General features: G+C 36.5%; 1 protein-coding gene across 1 annotated transcript; it reads right to left on the bottom strand.

Moving 5' to 3' along the window:
• Positions 1-5,153: 5,153 nt before the first annotated feature.
• On the bottom strand, positions 5,154-15,138 carry LOC134651409 (uncharacterized). The gene is made up of 2 exons (XM_063506511.1): positions 15,006-15,138; positions 5,154-6,173 (listed from the first exon to the last, which is right to left on the bottom strand). The coding sequence occupies exon 2, from the start codon at positions 6,152-6,154 to the stop codon at positions 5,261-5,263; it is 894 nt and encodes a 297-aa protein (XP_063362581.1). The 5' UTR covers positions 6,155-6,173; positions 15,006-15,138; the 3' UTR covers positions 5,154-5,260.
• Positions 15,139-16,777: the final 1,639 nt, after the last annotated feature.

Raw genomic sequence — 16,777 nt, 5'->3', positions numbered from 1 at the left:
ATGGTAAACGACAAACTGGTACCTTTTATTGAAAACGTCACAAATAGTCATTTATTACTGTAAGGTAAAAAACTAGATGAATACTTAACCCTTAAGTACCTATAGTAGGAAAATGGAAATCCCGTTGTAAGTATGCGCAAAGAATGCATATTGTGTTTTTGTGTGCGTAAACTGTGCTCTACTTTAGAATTTTGACGCAAATGTAGGTACCTAAACACTAGTAGGTATAGATTAGATTTTTCACTGTTGGATTTCTTGTCGGGTTGTCTGAAAATCTGTTTTAAAAAGTTTCCGCTATACGTACCCTTTTAAATACATATCTCAATTTCACTAACAGATTTTTCACATTTTCTTAACATGATCATTGTTATCCATTTGGTTTTATTATACTAGTTGCTACAGAAAGAAAACAACATTTCTCGCCTTTCTCCTTATTCTATAGGAAAAACGCTTATTATTCTAGACAACGCTTTTACTTCAACTACTTTAGTTCAAGGCGAAAAACGGCCTAATGCAATTCGAACCCAACGGAATTCAGAGGATTCTAAGCCTTACCGCAACTAGGATACAGTGTAATGAGGTCGACTATTGTCAAGCGAAGGCCTAAGATATATCGTAAATCATCGTAAGTTGGCGTGCGAGAAACTTCGTTAGTATGAAAAACTGCTGCTTTTACCGTTAAGAGTTGCGGTATATATGTCGGCGGCAGATCGTAAAATCGGGCATATCGAGATATTCCTAGGCATATCATGAAACGCCGCCATTTCATGATCTGACTAAGATTAACCCAGGCATATCACGATCTGCCTTATAAAAGAGGCGGCAGATCGGTCAGACCAATGTATTCGTTGATATTCCTAGCTTCATACCGGGCGCATCGTTAAATAATTGATGAGATATTCCTAGGCATATCATGAAACGCCGCCATTTCATGATCTGATTAAAATTAACTGAGGCATATCACGATCTGTCTGATAAAAGAGGCGGCAGATCGATAGGAGCAATGTATTCGTCAAATTCCTAGTTTCCAGGTGCAGATATAAAGTCCGTCAACCAAATCTTGTCAGTAGTAAAAGGCGGCAAATTTGAAAAATCGCGGGTTAGCAACACTGTGTTCAAATAATTCCAAAACGCGTGTCATCTGTGTTTTATCTGTGGAATGTGGATCGTGAGTGACAGCCGTCACCTTATTTGTTTTCATTTGGTTTTCATTCTGAATCGTTTCTGTTTCAAGAGATATTTCTACTGTCACCATTAAATACCAATACATTAAATAACAATAAGCAAAGCTAAGGGGCCTACAATGTACAATCATGCTCGTTGATGGTAAACATTACTAAAAATTGAGGTTATGACAAGTATTGGAAGAACTCTTTCGAACTTTTAAGATTATGTTCAGTTTTTTGTTTTAGGGTTAAAAGGCATAAATAAAATTAAAACGTATGCCTAAATCTATCCAACAAGACCATAAATTGTGACATGGAAACCGTCCATAGGCCCACATGTCTAATATTTTCAGCAATCAGTTGTGACTATTTACAAAGGTAAACCTTTTAAACAGTATTAAGAGCCTTGATTATATCGCCGTTCTTTCGCAATATCTACCTAATCCATACATGTTTGTTGCAGGATTAAATCTTGCCCAATATAAGGCGTTCGTAGTAGGTAGTATCTTTTCAGACAATACTTACCAATGGCGGTTTATGTACGTGTACAACGCAACCAAGTCGAAAAGTGACCCTTATCTTATTTACCTTTAAATTAAATAAACACCCAAATATCAGTTGTTTTATTTTTAATATGTATATTGTACAATACATACCAATCAAAAAAATTACACAGGTATGTCATATTCATCCAGAACAGTACACTAATTTACATTAACAAGTGGCATATTATATTGTAAATAACAAATATATGCACTATCTAATTATCTGCATTTTGATATGATTTTATTTTAGTAAACTTAGAAGACATAGGTAGGGAACAAAGAGAATATAAGCACTACGATAGGGAGTTGTTTTTGATATCTTCAAATTTGTTCATCATTTTGATTAACATTGTTTTAACATCGCTTTTAAATTGTCCGTCCATGTTTCAATTTTTTTCAATAAACCGCGAGTGACAATTTGAATTGACGTACGCAGGGCGCGCTCAGCGGAAAAAAAAACTGTTGGTTCGATGTACATTGCTGCTTTTTTTAGCGCAATACTGCTCTTTGAGTGTTGCCCTACTTTAGTTTGCTTTACATTGCTACTGACAAGATTTGGTTGACGGACTATACCAATCGCATCGTAAAAGAATTGCATTTTTTGTCACTGGCGGCGCTGCATTCTATGTGGCGCTGCGTCCGCCAGTGTTGCCAGATCGTAGGTACATTTTAATACAAGTTTACGTTCATTTTGAACAGCATGCGTATTTACAAAAATTACACCTTGAGTTTTGCACGATATGGCTGGTGGTCGCTAGGCAGATCATGAAATGCCGGCGTTTCATGATCTGCCTAGGAATATCATATCACCCATTGAGGTTTGCACGATATGGCTGATGGTCGCTAGTCAGATCATGAAATGCCGGCGTTTCACGATCTGCCTAGGAATATCATGAAATGCCGGCGTTTCATGTTCTGCCTAGGAATATCACCCATTGAGGTTTGCACGATTTGGCTGGTGGTCGCGCTAGGCAGATCATGAAATGCAGGCGTATCATGATCTGCCTAGGAATATCACCCTTTGAGGTTTACACGATATGGCTGGTGGTCGCTAGGCAGATCATGAAATGCCGGCATTTCATGATCTGCCTAGGAATATCACCCATTGAGGTTTACACGATATGGCTGATGGTCGCGCTAGGCAGATCATAAAATGCCGGCGTTTCATGATATGCCTAGGAATATCACACCCTCCTTTTTTTGATATGCCTAAACGTCGCCAGGCAAATCGTCAAACGTTGATGTTTGAACGATATGGCTGGTAGTCGCTAGTCAGATCATGAAATGGCGGCGTTTCATGATATGCCTAGGAATATCTCGATGTGCCCGAGTTTACGATCTGCCGCCGACATATACATTATCTTGATAAAAGTTACAGTAGGTATACATTGATCTATCTGTGGCATAGTCTTCTATGCAGCAGATCTTCTTCCTCGCGTTATCTCGGCATTTTGCCACGGCCCATGGGAGCCTGGGGTCCGCTTGACAACTAGTCCCAGGAATTGACATAGGCTCTAGTTTTTACGAAAACGACTGCCATTTGACCTTCCAACCTATTATTTGGATTAGTACGGTTTCCTCACGATGTTTTCGTTCATCGAAAAGCAACTGGTAAATATCAAATGATATTTCGTACATAAGTTCCGAAAAACTCATTGGTACGAGCCGGGGTTTGAACCCGCGACCTCCGGGTTGTATTCGGACGCTCTTACCGCTAGGCCACCAGCGCTTTTTTCTATGCAGCAGATACGATGTGTATTGTGTACAATATATACCACGGTATTTATTCAGCACAAATGTGAGATACCTACCTACATCGTTAAGGTCAAGTTAAGGCTTTTATTAAATGCCGAGTAAATTATATTTGTTAATAAGTGGGAACATTCATGTTTTTTTCTAAACATATGTTATATATTGATGTGTGTAAAATGGTCGCAATAGAAAACCAAACAAAAGTAAAAAATTACACCAATCCACAACCGCGACCTTAGACATCCGATTTATGTAAGATAAGATAAGATATATTACCTACGAGGCCTCGTAGGTTATAATAGACCCGTAGATCATACTTTAAAGAAAAGGGCTTTTCTTTGCATGTGAAGTTATGAAAATCTGCTATATCGTGGGTAATGAGAGCGATTTTTCTCTTTTAGAGCAGAAATATGCGAGGATTTATTTTTATACTAGTTTTGAATTGGCTCCTATGCAATAAGCGTTATATACATAGGTATGTGATATTATGTTTAGTTTAGCATTTTTCGATGAAGGGTTTTAAATACAGTTAGGTGCAAACCTGACCGAATAGTAGCGTATTAGTATATAGATTACGAAGAAGTTGATGTCAATTAAAGTTAAATGTGCATAATAAATACAAAATAGTATTTCTTGAAATTTGCTACAAATCCGCCTTTTTTTGTAATTTGGGTTTGAAAACTTTTGAATTTTTATTTTTCCAATAGTTCTAGTTTCCCCGCAATAGTAATACAGCTGCGTCCGAAAGTCAACTTAAACCTTATTTAAGTGGATTAAAAAAACATGAACCAAATAAACAAAAAAAAAATGGCTGGCGTTCATAATGCAATGTCATATCCACATCCCACGAGGCGGGTCGTAAGCTTGTTTGTTTGTTCAAAATACAAAAAGAGAATAATTGAAATATGTAATAACAAAATCAACCGAATGTTGATGCATAGCAAAAGGAAAAATACTGTAACGTGTATTAACAATGCAACTATATCCCATACCTTTTTGTATTGAAAAGTGCATCCGAGCTTGCGAAAAATTATTCCATATTTTGCACCAATATTTTTCGAGTCCCAGGAGTGTGTGCATAGCTCCGTGTTATTTATTTTTGTTACCGGACATACTATGATTCATTTTACTGCTACATTTTACCTGGATGCGGCGTCAAATGTTTACTGTCTGTGGTTAGCCTGTTAGGCTGTTAGATATCTACATGTCATTGTGTTCTGTGTTCCTCTTTAACACTGTACAGTGCCAAGTCCCCATTTCCAATACAAAATGAACACAACTTTTTCTTTGCAGTGAATGTGAACTTAAAAGTAAATACTAACTATATTACGTGGACGGAAAATCGCGCCCACGAATTTATGTATTTGAATATTACAAATAAACTGAGTTACCTACCTTTATATGAAATTTTATGAACCTCGCAGCTTTAAGGTATGTTCAAAAAGCAAATACATGATTTTTTTTTAATGCGATCGGTCTTCATTGATGAAAACAAGCCGCCTGTGGCACACAGTTTTTGTTCAAATGCATCAAAATACAGCATTGTACAATAGGCAAAGTTATAACCGGCTCATTAATAAAACGAATTTTGTATACCTATAGGTGTATGATAGTAGGTAAATCTATGTTGATTGTACATTTTTTTTCTGAAAATATAAAAATTTGGGCTGAAAAAAAAATAATGTTCTGTAAAGAGAGTATCAAAACTTTATTTCATCTAATGATACAAATCATTTTTCATTCAGATTTACAATAGGTAATATGTACGTATTGTACCGATTAAACATAGTTTACGTATTAATCAATAATGTTAACTTTTACTTGCTCTAGAAGTTTCGATTTCGTTCGATTGATTTTCTTATATTTCGGATTCGCCTTCACTGATCGTCTGACGCTGCTTCTTGTCATAACTCTATCGAAAACTTCTTCACTGGTGTCTTCGCTGCCGTCATCAGAGAAATGGTTATTCATGCTATCATCCATTTTCTTTGGCCTAATTACTAATGCTTCTATCATACTATCAGAAAGCACTGGATCAGCCGACAAGTAAGAGTCATCATCGCTCATAACTCTTTCACTACTAAGTTGTCTAGTTAACCCTTTATCTGTGTACGGGATATCTAGACTGGTCGACTTCTTTTCATCTTTCTTTTTAGTGCACTCGCGATTACATGGTTTATATTTCATAGGTGAAAAATCTACTCTTCTTAAGAAACTTATTGATTCTGCAAATCTTCTGCTATATTTTCTAGTGGTTTTAGCTTCAATTTTGTTTGTGTCAGACTTCAGATTGCTTTCATCCATTGCTACTCCCGAGTCAGAATTCGAATCGACAGGTGCCACGATGTTTATTTCTGGTAAACTTAGTTCTTCATGGAGTTTTAACTTTTTATTAAGCTCCTCGATAATTTCCGTCTGCTTCTGTATGATATCATCTTTCTCTGCTATTTGTTTTGTAACTGTTTCTTTGCTTATCGCCAAGTTCACCTCATAGTTTTGAAGTTCACTTGATAAAAACTCGAGTTCCTTTTTTCTATTTGCTTCTAATTTCTTTATAAGAGCTGCTTGCTTTTGCAGAGACTCCTTTAGTTTGGATATTTCTTGCTTGTGTGATGTTGTTAAGAATTTAATAATGTTGATGGCTTCTTGTAGCGTTGCTGGTTGCATGGTGTTTTCTTTGTTTGGGGACATTTCGATTCCCAAATTAGATCTGTAACAAAAAAACGGTCAATAAGCGTGGTCATTATGGTGCAATAGTAAAGCCGTAATGGAACTTAACTACTTCATTTATTCTTGTGCAATAATTTGTTAATGAGAGACGATTCGGGAACTTGTTTTATCTGTGAATTAAGAAAAAAACACTAATCGTTTGTTCCATTTGCGTTTCGACGTAGTATTTATTAATTTGTTCGAATGTGTGTGAGAATAAAAATATATAGGTATTTAAATATTTAGCACGTTTGCATATTCTATGGCATATGTGATACATAGTCAATTATAATATAACATAATGCATCGGTAGCTTAAACAAGTATGTTTGTTATATCTAAGTGTACACCGGCATTGGAACCATAATATGATCTTATTGTTCTCTTTCAGTTGTAATGGAAATAAAATATGTGCTATTTTTATATCACATCCTCACAGTAACAATACAGTGTTGATACTTGGAAATATAGAACCATTGCAATGTGAAATTAAACAATGACCCTGTTAAGTTAGTACCGATTATACTGTGACAATTAGTTCAAACATTTATTTACAAAACTGACAAAAAAAAAGCGGCCAAGTGCGAGTCGGACTCGCCCATAAAGGGTTCCGTATTTAGGCGATTTATGACGTATTAAAAAAAAACTACTTGCTAGATCTCGTTCAAACCAATTTTCGGTGGAAGTTTACATGGTAATGTACATCATATATTTTTTTTAGTTTTATCATTCTCTTATTTTAGAAGTTAGGGGGGGGGGGGACACACATTTTACCACTTTGGAAGTGTCTCTCGCGCAAACTATTCAGTTTAGAAAAAAATGATATTAGAAACCTCAATATCATTTTTGAAGACCTATCCATAGATACCCCACACGTATGGGTTTGATGAAAAAAAAAATTTGAGTTTCAGTTCGAAGTATGGGGAACCCCAAAAATTTATTGTTTTTTTTTTTTATTTTTGTGTGAAAATCTTAATGCGGTTCACAGAATACATCTACTTACCAAGTTTCAACAGTATAGTTCTTATAGTTTCGGAGAAAAGTGGCTGTGACATACGGACGGACAGACAGACGGACAGACAGACGGACAGACAGACAGACATGACGAATCTATAAGGGTTCCGTTTTTTGCCATTTGGCTACGGAACCCTAATAATGAAATTTTGCGGACACTTTTTTTCTTGTATTAGGATCGAAAAAGCTCGTGATTCTGAGTGGAAATAAATGAAATAATATAACATTTCAAAATCTTAAATGCAAGTTGGGGTACAACTTTAAATAGAAATGCCCTTTTCACAGATAAGGTTTTATGAAATCTGGTTTGATCAAGCCAGGCCTGAGAACCTATTAAGTACCTACATAGTTAAATATAATTATTCTGTCTAAAAAGAATGTATAAACAAGTTGAGTTAAACCGTGGGATCCACAACAGAAACAGTAACAAAAACCTATTTTATAAACATGTATGCCATAAAAGGAAATGGCTTCCCTTCTCATCTTGACCGATCTTGTATTAATTGCCCGTTGTTACGTGGGAAACCATATCTCGATTAATTATAAAGGAATAATGTATATAGCCGGTGAAACAAGTTTGTCAGTAGCAAGAGGCGCGAAATTCAATTTTTTTATGGGACGATTACCGTTTGCGCCTATATTTTTCAAATTTGCCGCTTTTCGACGACGGAAATGGCTTAACAGACTATTATATCCCACCAAAAACATTTTCATGTAAAATGTTGCCAAGACGAAACCATAAGGCTCGCACTGACAAAAAGTTATCAGATCTCTTGTAGAGCCAAGCTTCTAACTCTACAAGCCCTAACTTCACAAACTCTACACCTTAATCAAAATATGTGGCTTGGCCGTTTCGCTACTGTCACATGGACGTAAGGTGAAAAATGTATTCATTATTCATTATTTTTTATAATACAATAACCAAACGGCCAAGCCACATATATTTTAACTTTTTGTCAGTGCGAGCCTTATGGTTTCGTCTTGGCAACATTTTACATGAAAATGTTTTTGGTGGGATTTCACTTCTTTTTGTAAGTTGCTTCCATCCCCTAATTTAAAGGGTTGCGCATGTGATTTAAATACCTACTATTAAAAAACCTGAAATACGTACCTGGTGGCATCTTTTATACAATCTGCTTTTTACTGATTCCCCATACAAACTTCAACCCTCTTTTTCCCCTAACGCCCTTGTCCACCCCCTTTTCACCCTTACGGGACGATTTTGGGGTTGAAAACTATTCTATGCCATTTCCCATTACAAAAACTATCTACATACCAAATTTTAACTAAATCGGTTCAGCGGTTATTGATTTCCCATACAAAAGTCCACCCCCCTTTTCCCCCCCTTCGGGGCAAAAAATTTCAAGTTTTTGAATTTTTTTGTTGTTTGTGTACTAATACTATCTTACATACCAAATTTCAGCGTTCTAGGACTTCAGGAAGTACTCTAGAGGTTTTGATGATCAACAGTGAGTGAGTGAGTCAGTGACGAAATCGGGGTTTTTTAGATATGAATAAAATCTAAAGTATAAGAGCTATGCAATTGAAATTTTTTATGTTTAATAAGTCCACTATTTGTCAATAGTGGACTTATTAAACATAAAAAATTCCCCTGATGATGATGTCTCATATCCCGAGAATTTTGTTTATCTGGTATAATCCAAACCCAAGTTATGAGGGTTAAAAAAAACGACGAAGCGCTTCGAGAAAAGGTAGGTAGTGCCCTTGCGCTTCGCTTTGCTCGTCTTGGCGGGGGCACTACCGTGCCCCCAGATTCGCATTGAAGCTGCTTTTGACTCACTGCTTTTGACCAATTTACTACCCAATAATCCTGATTTTATACTAAAGTTTTTTGTAATAGTATCTGCGAAATATTAACATGTAGGGAGTAGATTTCTCCGAGAGCGGTGGGGCGTGCGGTGAGGAGCGAAGATAAACACGGAGTAATGGCAGATAGCCGTATATTAACCAGTCGGCGCTAACACTAGGTACAGGATCAGGAACTATGTAACTGGCTAGACTAACTAAACTAATAGCCTAAGGCCGAGCAGCGTCCAAGACAGGACAGCAGTCGAGCGCCTAGGGGAGGTGACGAGGATTTGGTTGTGAAGATGGTCCAGAAAGGTCCCAGAGGGTACGCAGTCCGTTCGCCTAATGACTCCTAGCTTATTCTCTCTCATTTCTCAACAATTACAATATTAGGTGCATCGGGTCCTTATTCTAGGAAAAATCTTAACACCGCCATGGGGTCCTTATTCTAGGAAAAATCTTAATACCGCCATGTAGGATGGCTATGCGCACTGTACAGTGACATATTGTGACTGATTTGGTAACCAGTTCAGTTGTACGAACATGCGCGTTGTTTTTATATGTTAAACTATTTGGATACATTCGATATATTTTTAGAAACATGTTACATGATGTTCTGTATTTTTTACAGGTTTCAGGAACGAGATATGATAGGCCTACCTACTAACGCCATCTCTGTTCATATAGGTGAACTATATATGTATGAGTTGACAAGATCACATTAATCTATATCTATACATTTGCTACGTTTTGGTAAAAATACAAGTGTTACGAAATGCGTAAGGAAAACTAGGATTAAGATGAAACATTGGGTATTAGTATCGCCATCTATTAAAGATACAGTGAACTATGGTTTACATAGGAACTGAAGGCTAACTAATTTACATTAATCTTACTTTGCACATTCGTTATGTGTACTCAAAAAAACTAGGCAACACTTAACACAGGTTACGCAAGGTTTTGGATTTTTAAAACTACGGGAAAGATAAAATATCGCTAATGTTTACGTCGAAATCGAGGACTACTAGCGCCATCTAGTAAGAGATGATACGAACTAAACATAGCGAATTAATGTATTTGGGAAAGTTCGCGTTACAAACATAATTTTTGGTAACATAGTCATAATATATCCGATATCATAATTATCATCACGGTTTGACGGGAACACTGACTTAATATAAAAGAAATAGACACACAAAGCAGAACAAAAACGTCAAGAAATGTGGATCCCAATGACGTTTCGCACCATTTGCATTGATGATAAAAACGCTTACGTAAATTTTGAGTCAAGATAAATGTTTCGTACAGAAAAGAGCTTAATGTCGTAAGCATTAAGTGTCAAATTTGCAAACATAAGTACCAACACTGTTAAAAAACTTAGTCCGATGGCACTAAACGTAACGTATTTACGTCAAACAACGTCAAACGAGAATAATGAATGAATGGAGTCACTTTGGTACACTTTAATATGTATTACTGTACAGGAAAACCAATTGAAGTAATAAATAAAACAAATTTAATTTAATCGGGAGCTCAAATAAAATTAATTCGTGGTTCAAATTCAAACAAATTAAATTTTTAATTCGTAAGTACACGTCTTTAAATACTAATTTCCTTGAAATAAATTCTACTTATTAAATAACTGTGTATTTAAGATCTACATTTACTCATAGCGCGGGTGCACGGGGACATTTAGATACTGATTGGATTTTTTTTATAAAGTCTAGTCTACCTATACTTTATAAAAAAAAATCCTGTGGTTGTCACTGTGTTCCGACAGGTTTAGCATTTACAGTTAGTCGATATAAGCCCTTATTGGTGGTGTATATGTCGGAAACAGGGAAATGGGCCGAACACACAAGTGCCGTTTTGCCTTGTTTAAAACTGCATCACCCCTATCTCTTGCTATAATTAAATAGCAGTCCACTTTGCACGTCGCATAGGTTTTCTTGGAAATCTTGAATTTAAACATAATATTATTTCTTATGAATTCCATATAAAAATATAAAAAAATATTGACCTCACATCGACTCATTAGATTTTTGTTCCTTAACATCCCTTCTTTGGTACTAACAAATTAATTTATTCAAAACCATAAAATTACCACCAGATTACATAAATTATGTAATGCTATCCAAAGAACTACCGAAAGAAATACATTCCATCCTTTTTCCTTGTTTTATAATTGTTATTTTTACATATTTTAACGGCACATTTCGTAATTGTTGACAACTTCACATTTGAGCGTTTCAAACAAGACTAAACGAAAAAGTAATGCATGATCTGTTTTGACATCACTTTTGTGGGGCCATTTTTGGCGGCTGATTGGGTATCCAGTTCTTTATACTATACCAATGGACGGGAACAATTTGATTTGACGTTTAAAGAGCACAAAGATAAGTAAAACTAAGGGTAACATTCCATTTCTGACCGCAGCTGCACTACTGGTACTGAACGCGTCGCTGTTACTGTCAATTTCCAAAGTAAAAACAGTAGTGCAGCTGCGGTTGGAAATGGAGTGTCACCTTAAAGGTGAAGTTCGGATGTCAACTGCAGCTAGCTGCATTACTTTTGCGGCGTCGTTGTTGTCACCGCTGTGCCTTTCAACCCTATTACTAAGACTCCACTGTCCGTCTGTCTGTATGTCACCAGGCTGTATCTCATGACCGTGATAGCTATACAGTTTAAATTTTCACAAATGATGTACTTCTGTTGCCGCTGTAACAACAAATACTAAAAAGCGGCCAAGTGCGAGTCGGACTCGCCCATGAAGGGTTCCGTATTTAGGCGATTTATGACGTATTAAAAAAAAACTACTTGCTAGATCTCGTTCAAACCAATTTTCGGTGGAAGTTTACATGGCAATGTACATCATATATTTTTTTTAGTTTTATCATTCTCTTATTTTAGAAGTTAGGGGGGGGGGACACACATTTTACCACTTTGGAAGTGTCTCTCGCGCAAACTATTCAGTTTAGAAAAAAATGATATTAGGAACCTCAATATCATTTTTGAAGACCTATCCATAGATACCCCACACGTATGGGTTTGATGAAAAAAAAAAATTTTGAGTTTCAGTTCGAAGTATGGGGAACCCCAAAAATTAATTGTTTTTTTTCTATTTTTGTGTGAAAATCTTAATGCGGTTCACAGAATACATCTACTTACCAAGTTTCAACAGTATAGTTCTTATAGTTTCGGAGAAAAGTGGCTGTGACATACGGACGGACAGACAGACGGACAGACAGACGGACAGACAGACATGACGAATCTATAAGGGTTCCGTTTTTTGCCATTTGGCTACGGAACCCTAAAAAGTAAGGAGCCCGACTCGTATTTTCTAAAACGCGTTAAGTGTATTGCAATTTCACGTTATATTATTTTTGAAAAGGCTTAAGTTCATACGATAAATAAGGCAAATTAAATACCGTAGATCCATTTTCATTACTTATCTAGTTATTAACTTCTCAGTAGTGAACCGTAATTACATTAAATAATTAATTAGGTATTTAAGCATTAGGAAGGCAGGCAGGGTTTGTGAAATTCGTAAGAAAAGAACTTTCAATCGGAAAAAGTACTATTTCAATAGACCCACAGTTAGAATTTGGTAAGGTAGGTATCTGAATGTAACTTAAGTTATTATGTATCATAATTACAAAACCGTAAGTAAAATGTATTTACAGTAAGGTTTTTAGGGTGCCATACTTTCCGTATATATATAGATAGTTATATAGTTTTTTGCATAACATTTTTGGATTACCGATATGAGGAATTTTATATAAATACTACGTGGTAATAATATTACCTTATTCTAATATTATTACGTCATCATCAATTAAATGAAGTACATAGATTCTAAAATTATATTCCTGACAACTTTACACGAAATTTCTTATCTACTGTACAGTCACCACACGGGATTGTTACGGCATTTAGGGTCCTAGCTAAATTGGTTGTTACATACTTACGCTATGGATTGTCAAATTTAGCTAGAACCGCAATCTAGCGATAAGCTTTAGATTGCAGCTTTGAAGAGTTACATACGTGAACTCTATATAGATAAAAGTAGATACTTACTATGTTTTGTAATTACAATATGATGTTGCACCGCCTACAAGTTATCTGCTTTGCCCGAAGGTTGACTGGTAGAGAATGCATTGTAGCATTAAGTCCGCCTTTCGCACTTGTGTTTTTTATTTGTGCAATAAAGATTAAATAAATAAATAAATGTACAATAGGGAATATTACGCGAAACTCTGCGTAGGCCACGCAGAGGACGCCACTACCACAATACCTACTCACAATCTGAGGGTCTACCGCAAACGAGAGAGTCGAAATTTTGTTATCTAACCTCTCTATCACTCTTGCATATTCAAGTGATAAAGAGGCAGGTAGCTGAGTTTCGATTTTCGCGTTTCCCGGTAGGCCCTTTGTTAACAAACCGCCTTGAAGTATCAATGTCATATTTTTATTGTCTTTGATAACTTGTCAAAAAACAGTTTAAGGCACAGTATGTATAATATGTTACTCTATGGTTTACGAATGGGCAAAGTGCTGCACTCTGGCGGCAGAACATAGCAGTAATATTCCCTATTGATGTATAGATACATCTTGTGAAGGTCACCGAACTTGAAAACAAAGGAACTAAATTCTTGAAATTCCACAATACAAACTATACTGAAATGTCAATGCCAGTAATACATCTGTCAAATTGAGATGCGCGAAGAATTTAATTATAGAACATGACTCTTGTTGCATAAGTATTTTAACAAACGAGGTGAGTATTGTGAAGTTACTATGTAGACCACTTAACACAGGGCCCGATTCGGATTTTGTAATAGACTTCTATTAGATATCTTTTAGACATCGCCAAGATACGATAACGATATGTTTAAAATCTAACCTGTCAAATTTGATATTTCCGCGATTCTGGAGATACTCTTGAACGATTTCCACAAGATATTACTTAGAGATCTAATTCACATCTAATAGATGTCTAACACGATCTATCGTAAAAGTGACATTGGTTGCCCGAATTGCATTGCAAAAGAGAACTAGTTGAAATCTAAACTATAACGTATCTAGAATGGATCTAGTACGTGTCGTCTCTTGTGAATATCTTGAAGTTCGAATACGGCAGTCTGACCCATACATTGTCAAAATACTATTATATTCGGTGGTCAAAGTTAAACTGGTAATCTATAGCGTGCGCGTGCGTTATTAGTGAATGCCAAGTACTACTTTTGAATGTGAAACGTTACTCACTCCCAAATATTGCTACTATATGACTAAAGGGACCCACTGATTAACAGTCCGCCGGACGGTATCGGCCTGTCAGTTGTTCAGAACTGTCACATTTTTGTTCTAACTGACAGACCGATACCGTCCGGCGGACTGTTAATCAGTGGGCCCCTTAAAAGTCTAATATCACTATGAAAATATAGGGGAATACGACCATTTGGAATTCAGACGCAAAATTACACTTCCATATGTTATGTAGTAATCTCAATTCTCATACCGCTGAAATTTAAATGTGTTTTTCTTTTCAGAGAATAGAACACGTGTAACTAGAATTTAACTAATATTTAACAAATGTGATAAGTTACGTTTAGGGACTAACATTTAGTCAACTCATTATAACGAGAAGTTGAAACCCGTGTTCAAACATAAACAATTTATATGACAGCTGCCGTCTAGAATTTCAAAACACTAACTCTTTATAGGTATTGATTGAAATTCCTGACTGACTAACCACAAAGTGTAGAGGTACGATCTATATATAATTATACATTTATACAATAATGCGAAGAGAATGCACTTCGTTAAAATCTATAAAAAGACCGGATTGCGGTCAACCGGGTTTTAAAAGTCCCAATTGTCGTTGAACCAATTAAATAAGAAAGTATTATTAAACCTAAAAATCCTATTTTGTGAACCAGGTTATCTTTGTATTGGGCCTAGCTATAATTAACTGGTAGAGATACTTTGTAGATTAATTAATTATAACCCACCTTCTAAAATAAGATCCCAAGACACCTCACAGAAAACAGGCCATTGATTCACTACACAAATGTCACAGTACTTTCACCACCGACGTCCGATCATTGACTGAATGCTAAGACCACATTGACATAGCAATGCAAGTGTTAAAATGCTGTTAATCACCATGCATTGTACTGCCAAGTTGGGATTACCAACCGCGAATGAGTTGCCAGGTAATTTTGAACCCTAATTAAAGGGATTAAGGTGGTATAACAAAGGGCAAAGGGATCAGCGCAAGAGCAGGTATAATTTTAAACGCTTGCCGAATGCGGGTGCATATAAAGCTGAGTAACCAGGTATACGTGAGCTCTCCAAATAGTTTTTATAGATCTCCACAAGTTAAACTATAATGGATCGTAAAGAATTCATTCGCCTTCACTCGCGTTAAAAAATAGCAATATTGTGGTCAGCCAGCCTATTATGGATAGCTTTATCCATCTTTATCCACGTGATAAAATAACTGTCACTGTTTAACACCGTGGGAAAGAAAGTGACGGACACCGTTTTATCACGCTGTCACGTAGACAAGAACGACCATCATATCCGTACAGGTCTCTACCGGTTAGCCAATGGCGTTGCCACCTGTTTCTTTTGTCATTTTTGTGAGATCTTCTGTACTAGTTTGATCCTGTCCTTGCATGCTTGGAATTCATATGTCGCTTTTTAAGTTGGGGCAATTGTTACAAAATACATTTAGAGCATTCAGTGCGTATTCTCATTACATATTTTTAATGAAGTTTATTAATTATTATGCCTATGGCTGAATAATCACATAGTTATCATTATTTTCGACGACCGGTCTGACCTAGTGGGTAGTGAGTATGATGGCTCCTCTACACGATGGGCCAGCGCCGCGCCGGCCACTCCAAGGGACGCATTTATGCGTTAGAAGGAGCCAGTGATATTGCTATCTCATTCTACCGCATGGCTGCGTCCCTTGGAGTGGCCGGCGCTGGCCCATCGTGTAGAGGAGCTATAAAGCAGATGCCTAAGGGCGTTTAAATTATTTGTGTGATGAGCACAGATATGTATTCTCGAGTCATGGATACCTATTTTCTGTTTATGCATTATATATCGTTTTCTGAGTACCAACATCACAAACCTTCCTGAGCTTACCGTGGGACTTAGTGAATTTGTGTAATCTGAACGTTCCTATAATAATTTTATGAACAAAACGCAAAAAATTCAGGTCGATAAGGCTGTGGTGTTTTAAGCCACGTGTTATTTTTTTTCCTTCATTTAGTAATGCCAATAATATAGGGGCTAATGATTTCTTCTGCAAGTATAGGTACCTCATTGTCGCATGTCATGTCATTTACAATAGCATTATTTAATAACGTAAAAGTACAGGTACAGGTCCCATATTGGGATACCCTCCTCCAATTGAGGGGGGATTTAAATCTTCTCGGGGCAGAGGTGTAGGGTTGGAGCCGGTCTACCTAGCTTTATTTGACGTTCATAAGCGCTATGTAATTATGCCTACTTGAATAAACTATCTTTTATCTTTATCTTATCTTATCTTTACACGAAACAGTTACAACAACATATTTGGTTGCTGTCTGGACAGGTATCCTTTGTGTGTATTTCTACCATTTCGGTACGAACTCCGCTATTTCTAACACGCTTTCCCATTTCTACAACACAAAAGTTTCCAGCTGCCAAAAGGCATTCTTCAATTCGCTCCTAAACTATGCGATTTCGAGCTACAGCTCCTAGAAAGTTGGAATTCCGATTGAAAATA

The sequence above is a fragment of the Cydia amplana genome, chromosome 10 (genome assembly GCF_948474715.1).
Source record: "Cydia amplana chromosome 10, ilCydAmpl1.1, whole genome shotgun sequence".
Taxonomy (NCBI): domain Eukaryota; kingdom Metazoa; phylum Arthropoda; class Insecta; order Lepidoptera; family Tortricidae; genus Cydia; species Cydia amplana.
This window is presented reverse-complemented; position numbering and strand designations above follow the sequence as displayed.